This window comes from Anomaloglossus baeobatrachus, chromosome 1 (assembly GCF_048569485.1).
Source record: "Anomaloglossus baeobatrachus isolate aAnoBae1 chromosome 1, aAnoBae1.hap1, whole genome shotgun sequence".
Lineage (NCBI taxonomy): Eukaryota > Metazoa > Chordata > Amphibia > Anura > Aromobatidae > Anomaloglossus > Anomaloglossus baeobatrachus.
The window spans coordinates 578,516,438-578,523,602 of NC_134353.1; the positions used below are offsets into that span (position 1 = coordinate 578,516,438).

Here is a 7,165-nt window from a genome sequence, read left to right on the forward strand (position 1 = left end):
GGTAAGCACGATGTCATAGTGCCCAGCAGGGATATAGCGCGTCACGGAACCTGTGGGGACGGTAGAGCGCCCCCAGGGCCCCTTCGGACACCCTGAGAGTCCACTCTGCTGGGAAAGAAAGGCATAACCGTGGGAAGAACAGCGTGGAGGCGGATACGGTCTCCGGCGCATCTCCCAGCCATATACCCAGGAGTAGACCGTCATATGTCCCTGGAGAGAAAGCAAGCTCGGGCAGCAGGCATACAGGACAGCCTTTCAACCACAATGCCAGTCTGGCCACAGTAGACAGACAAACCCGCACAACAGGCTCCCAGCCCGACTCAGCAAGAATGCCGCTGCTCCCTGCAGCAACGGCAACGGAGAAGAGATATTCGTATCTTAATTTTTTTTTTTTTTTTTTTAATACGGGTATCAAGGACCCAGGGGACATGTCCATTTTGAGGAGGAGAGTTCCTTGTGCAACTGCGTCCACTGTTCCAGAACAAGTGCTACTAAATAACGGTTGCAGGGAAGGGTCGCTACCTTCCCCCCGCAACATCCTCAACCCTCACACAGGTAGCCAGCGGCGTCCGCTCCGCACTTATCGAAGGTTCTAAGTGGCCATTCAGAGCACCTAACCCATAAGAGCTATCTGAGAAACGTAACAACAAATGGCCCAGTACATTTGCCCTTGCATCATTCACCAGACCAATGTCTCCCAGAAGTGCACCGACATAACTCAAGGATCAAACCAGCTATTAAGGGCACCGAACCAGCTATTAAGGGCACCGGACCTGCTATTAGTGGAGACCAGCAGGGCGAGCGTGCACACAGGATCGGGCCTACGCACAGGGCACGGAGAGTGAGTGCCGCACTGTCAGCAACCAGCCCCCACCGTTAGTGACCGCTGTCAATACCGATCAGTCCCTGTGTACCTGCCATTCTATAGGAATGGACTGACAAGGGGACAGTGTAGCCGCCCGTGGAGGCCGCCGCAGGTACTACAAAGAAGATCTGCATGCTAGAACGACTGCTATGATCCATAGCACAAGGTAGACACATCGTCAACTTCTCCTGCCGCTATTCAAGACCTGAAGCGGAACCATGCCCTATACGCCCCACACAAGGGGCCTTCAACCCCAGGCCCATAGGCCATATTGGCACACCACACAGAGGACACTCCTCATGGTGCTTTAGGAGCCACTGAAGAGGGGGAACCACCAGGGATCCAAGGGGAAGGCGACATTCACGAAGTCCACTCACCCACCATAGGAGATCAAGGGTACCAGAACTGGAGGCTTCAACAGACATCCACAGGCCCGCAGAGGTTGTGGAGCCGCAAGAGGATTAGCTCATCTGGCTGCCGTGGCCGGGACGACCAGTGCCGCTCCGGAGAGTGCTGCCGCCTGTCCGAATCCCTCCTGGGATGCAGGCACAAGCACCCGCGCTGCCGACCTTGAAACGGCGAACCTCCGCCTTCCGGTCCCCTAGGGTGACCCCCCCCCCCCCCCCGCTTCCGCGCGCCCAGCGGTGTCCAGACGGGGGGGGCGGCATCGCCACTGCGGTGCCCTGAAACACCGCCGCCGCAGCAGACGCATGGGCGCCGCCATCTTCTTCCGGTGACGTCACGGAAGCCTGCTTCCGTTACCCGGCGTGCCCTGAGTGTATCCCAGAGCGCGCCGCATCCAAAAAGTCCTGGCAAGCAGAGGAGCGCAAGGGGCGAGGATGGAGCGGCGGTCCAGACCCCTAGGAGGGCCCTGCCGCACACCCCCGCACGGACACCAAGGCCCCTAAGGGCTGGTGGACGGCGCTTCCAGCCCCGAAGAACGGTGCCACAGGACTCACCCTGCTCTTCCAGACACCGGACGGGGCTGGGTAAGTAGGCGACTTTTCTTTCTTCTTCTTTACCGCCGGTTGTCAGAACAGGGGTCTCCCATCAAGGACAGGAAACCAACTGACGAAGGGGAGAAGTACCGCCCTTTTATTCAGAATGGTTTCCTGTCCTTGCTGGGCGGATCCCTCTCTCTCACGTGGTGCTGTCATGGGTGAGGGGAAAATTTCAATATGGCAACCTAAGCTTATCAAATTCTGGGAAGTATTCGTGGATTCAAAATACTCAATATACACCTAGATAAAAGCCTTGAAGTGTCTTGTTTCCAGAATGGGGTCACTTGTGGGGCACCTCCACTGTTTAGGCACCTTAGGGGCTTTCCAAATGCGACATAGTGTCCGATAATTATTCCAGCCAATTGTTCAGTCAAATGGCACTTTTTCCCCTCCGAGCCCTGCTGTGCACCCAAACAGTTGATTTCCACCACACAAGGTATCAGCATACTCAGGAGAAATTGCACAATAAATTTTATGCTGATTTTTTTCCGTGTACTCTTGTTAAAAAAAAAAAAAAAAAAAAGCTATCTGGTTGAAGTACCAATTTTGTGGTAAAAATATATTTTTTTTTTATTTTCACAGCTCAACATTATAAACTTCTGTGAAGCACCTGGGGGTTCAGGGTACTCACCAAACATCTAGATAAATTCCTCGTGGGGTCTATTTTTCAGAATGGGGGTCACTTGTGGGGGACCTCCACTGTTTAAGCACCTCAGGGGCTCTCCTAATGCAACATGGCGTCCGCTATTGATTCCAGCCAATTTTGCAGTCAAATGGCACTCCTTCTCTTCCGAGCCCTGCCGTGTGCCAAAACAGTTGATTTCCACCATGTACAAGATATCACCAAACTAAGGAGAAATTGCGCAATAAATTTCATGGTGATTTTTTTCCTGTTACTCTTGTGAAAAAAAAGCTACCTGGTTGAAGTAACAATTTTGTGGTAGAATTGTATTTTTTTATTTTCATGGCTCAACATTATAAACTTCTGTAAAGCACCTGGGGGTTCAGGGTACTCACCAAACATCTAGATAAATTCCTTGAGGGGCCTAGTTTCCAATATGGGGTCACTTGTGTTTTTTTTTTTTTTGCTGTTTACGTACCTTAGAGGTACTCCAAATGCGACATGGTGCCCGCAATCTTTTTCAGCCAAATTTCCTTTCCAAAATTCAAATATTGCTCCTTCCGTTCCAAGCCCTCCCATTTCTCCAAACAAAAGGTTTCAGACCACATGTGAGGTATCACCGCGCTCATAAAAAAGTGGGTAACAAACATTGGTGTCAAATTTTTGGAATTACCTCTTGAAAAAGTGAAAAAAAAAAAATGATGCTAAAGCAACATTTTTGAGAAAAAAAAAAGAAAATTTTCAATGTGACAATGTAACCTTATCAAAATCTGTGAAGTATCTGTGGGTCCAAAATGCTCACTATACCCCTAGATAGAAGCCTTGAGAGGTCTAGTTTCCAAAATAGCATCACTTGTGAGGGGTTTCTGCTGTTTAGGTACCTTAGCGGACATGTAAATGCAACATGGTGCCCGCAATCTATTTCAGCCAAATTTGCTTTTCAAAATTCAAATATTGCTCCTTCTGTTCCGAGCCCTGCCATTTGTCCAAACAAAGGTTTCTGACCACATGTGGGGTATTGGCGCGTTCATAAGAAAGTGGGTAACAAGTTTTGGGGTTCATTTTGTGGTGTTATTTTTTCTAAAAGTGAATAAATTTGGGGTAGAGCAACATTTTCGGTAAAATTTTATTTTTTGCTTTTTTTCATTCCACTTTGCTTTAGTTCCTGCGAAGCACCTGAAGGGTTAATAAACTTCTTGGATGTGGTTTTGAGCACTTTGAGGGGTGCAGGTTTTAGAATGGTGTCACTTTTGGGTATTTTCTTTCACCTAGGCCTCTCAAAGTCACTTCAAATGTGATGTGGTCCCTAAAAAAAAAAATTGTTTTGTGAATTTTGTTGAAAAAGTGGGAAATTGCTGATGAACTTTGACCCCTTCTAACTTCCTAACCCCAAAAAAGTTTGTTTCAGAAATTGCGCTAATGTAAAGTAGACATGTGGGAAATGTTATTTATTAGGTATTTTGTGTGACATAACTCTCTGGGTTAAGGGCATAAAAATTAAAAGTTTGAAAAAATTTTCATCAAATTTCCGATTTTTTTTCACAAATAAAAGCAAAAAATATCATTCTAAATTTAAACTATCATGAAGTACAATATGTCACGAAAAAACAATGTCAGAATCATTGGGATCCGTTTAAGCGTTCCAGAGTTATAACCTCATAAAGGGACACTGGTCAGAATTGCAAAAAATGGCCTGGGCATCAAGTACAAAACTGGCTTCGTCCTTAAGGGGTTAAAGATACTGGCCTACCTCCATCCCCTAAAAAAGGGAGGCCAATCACAGCCAGATATTCTGAGAGATCATCTTGTAAATAACTAAGCCAGAAGGAATATAAGCCTGAATAAAAGTTATGTAAAATCTAATATTTCCAGGGTTTGGGTGTTAACATTCACACCCAAAACAAAAACACATACAAAAGTGAATATAAAACAATCTACAGGTCTCACCCATTTCCAGAGGAAGCAGATACTGCTTATCTGCGTCACGTTATTCATTAGTCCTCTCAGGGGACTTGTACCTGCGATCATCTGATCATTTGTGCTTCTCACAGAAATACCACTACAGTATTTATTCATATAGTAAAACAAAAAAATTCAGTCTCCTTTGAAGCCAGGCCATAGACTGGGTTTCAAAGGAGCTTCGCAATCACAGGCACAGAGGTCTTCAACAGACCCCCAATTGTCACATCAACTGACTGGTGCTCTGCATAGGATTACAGACCCACATGTCAGCACATTGTTAATGCCACTGTCAAGAGTTTGACATAGACATTACCTGCCGAGTATAGGTGAGTTCACCCCATTAACTCGTATATACACCCACTAGCAACATGCCCTCTATGTACAAATGTCAGTAAGGAGTTAAAAAACAAAAAACAAAACAAACATCTTTTGATGGGCGATGTTTAATCATCTACTATAGTGCTAAAAAGGAGTATTCTTTTTTTGTTGTTGAGCTGAACACTGTTCAGACATGGCATCAAACGAGAAGTTACTGATCACAGAATTTTAGAGCTAAACACAATACGATAAGTATAGAAATATACTTGTGAGCTCCCGACGTTAGAGCAGGGTCTTCCAAGTCTGGGAGGTACACTTGCATTTTTCCACATAACAGATCCCCTTTACCATTCATTGGTTTTGTTTTATTTTCTCCAAAACAAATCAGGATTAAAATATTCCATTTTCTTCTACCATACTTAAACTATCCTACACAATAGGATATTAAAGGGGTTGTCTACTATTTGGACAACCCCTTTCCATCCCCCTTGTTCAAGCCTGTAAAAATAAATAAGCCTATACTAATCTCCGGTGTGGCTGCGGCTCCAACGTTGTCTTAAGAAGTGTTCCCGGGGCTCACGTGACATTGTTATGACACGCCGGCCCAGAGACCAATCAGCTCCCGGTGTGTCTCTCCGCCTTTTGATGTTTCAGCAGGATGTGAGTGCTGCGCTGACTTTCTGCTCAAACGTCCGAAGGTGGGGAGAAGAAAGCCGGTGCTGATTGGATGCGGGGCCCACATGTCCTAATGTCATGTGAGCCCTGGGAACTCTGCTATAGACATTGCTGGAACCACGCCAGCACCAGAGGGGAGAGTAAGCTCATTTACTGGACAACCCCTTTAAATATGAGCAACAAATTGATTACTGTTATTGTTCACTTAAAATCAGGATGTAAAAAAATCAAAACTATAATGATAAATATAAAATATAATATACTCAATTTAAAGTATTTGGTGAATACAACTTGCCACTTCCACACTAATAGATACAAAGCTATCAAAAAGACAAATGGATAAAAAGGAAAGTGAGAAAATCAAGACGTTCAACTTACGAAAGTGGAACAATAATGAGATAGGGTCCATTAAGTCTCTTGTGCTCCATCAGATAGGTTATGAGTGCGATAGTCTGAATGGTCTTTCCAAGCCCCATTTCATCAGCAAGAATACCATTTAAATTGTTGTTATACAGAGAAACCATCCATTCCAAGCCTTGGACCTGAAATCATAAAGCAAAGCTACGTAAGTATAAGTGCACAGATACCTTACTGGAATAACACACTAGTGATACCTGCAACAGAATACAAGCTTTCAAGGGGTTATAACACCAGTGAAAATTTAATTTTATGTGATTTTTTTTTTTTAGTGAAATACATTTTTCAAAATGCTTCATCTAGATATTCATGTTATATGCTTTCATTATTTCCTCCCCTTCTTCGAAGAGCCATTGCGTTTTTTTTTTGTTTTTTTTTTTACCATTCACTTTTACCACATAATGTACTGGAAAAGGGGGAAAAGATTCTAAGTGCTGTGAAATTGAAGAAAAAAAAATAAAAAATAAAATAAATTTGCTTTATGCGCCATTTTCCAAAGCCCACAACGGTCTAATTTTTCAGGATCTGGTGTTATGGCTTATTTTTTTTGGCTCCGAGCTGACATTTTTAGAACATTTTTGGGTAGATGCGATGTTTTGATCACCTCTTTTGTATTTTATTGCAATGTTGTGAAGGTCAAAAAAAGTAATTCTGGTGTTTAATTTTTTTTCGTCACACAGTTTATCGATAGAATTAATTTCATATTTTAATAGATCAGACTTTTTTAATGTAACGATACCAAATGTGCATCTTTGGATGCAAAAAGTGGGGTGATTTGAACTTTTGGGGGTTTTTTTCTTCACATTTTATAAAAAACAAAAAAAAAACAAAAAAAAAAAAAAAAAAAAAAGGGAATTTTGTTTACTTACCGTAAATTCCTTTTCTTCTAGCTCCTATTGGGAGACCCAGACAATTGGGTGTATAGCTTCTGCCTCTGGAGGCCACACAAAGTATTACACTTTAAAAAGTGTAACCCCTCCCCTCTGCCTATACACCCTCCCGTGGACCACAGGCTCCTCAGTTTTGGTGCAAAAGCAGGAAGGAGAAAACTTATAAATTGGTCTAGGGTAAATTCAATCCGAAGGATGTTCGGAGAACTGAAGACCATGAACCAAAAGAACAATTCAACATGAACAACATGTGTACACAAAAGAACAACCAGCCCGAAGGGAACAGGGGCGGGTGCTGGGTCTCCCAATAGGAGCTAGAAGAAAAGGAATTTACGGTAAGTAAACAAAATTCCCTTTTTCTTTGTCGCTCCATTGGGAGACCCAGACAATTGGGACGTCCAAGAGCAGTCCCTGG

At 43.9% G+C, this 7,165-nt stretch overlaps 1 protein-coding gene across 7 annotated transcripts in view; it reads right to left on the reverse strand.

Moving 5' to 3' along the window:
• The window catches only part of SMARCA2 (SWI/SNF related BAF chromatin remodeling complex subunit ATPase 2), a 382,091-nt gene that overhangs the window by 175,156 nt on the left and 199,770 nt on the right, over window positions 1-7,165 (reverse strand). For all 7 annotated transcript variants that reach the window (XM_075317706.1, XM_075317698.1, XM_075317689.1 and 4 more), the window contains exon 16: window positions 5,822-5,985. In XM_075317706.1, coding sequence (XP_075173821.1) covers window positions 5,822-5,985 — 164 coding nt within the window. The remainder of the gene's footprint in view (window positions 1-5,821; window positions 5,986-7,165) is intronic.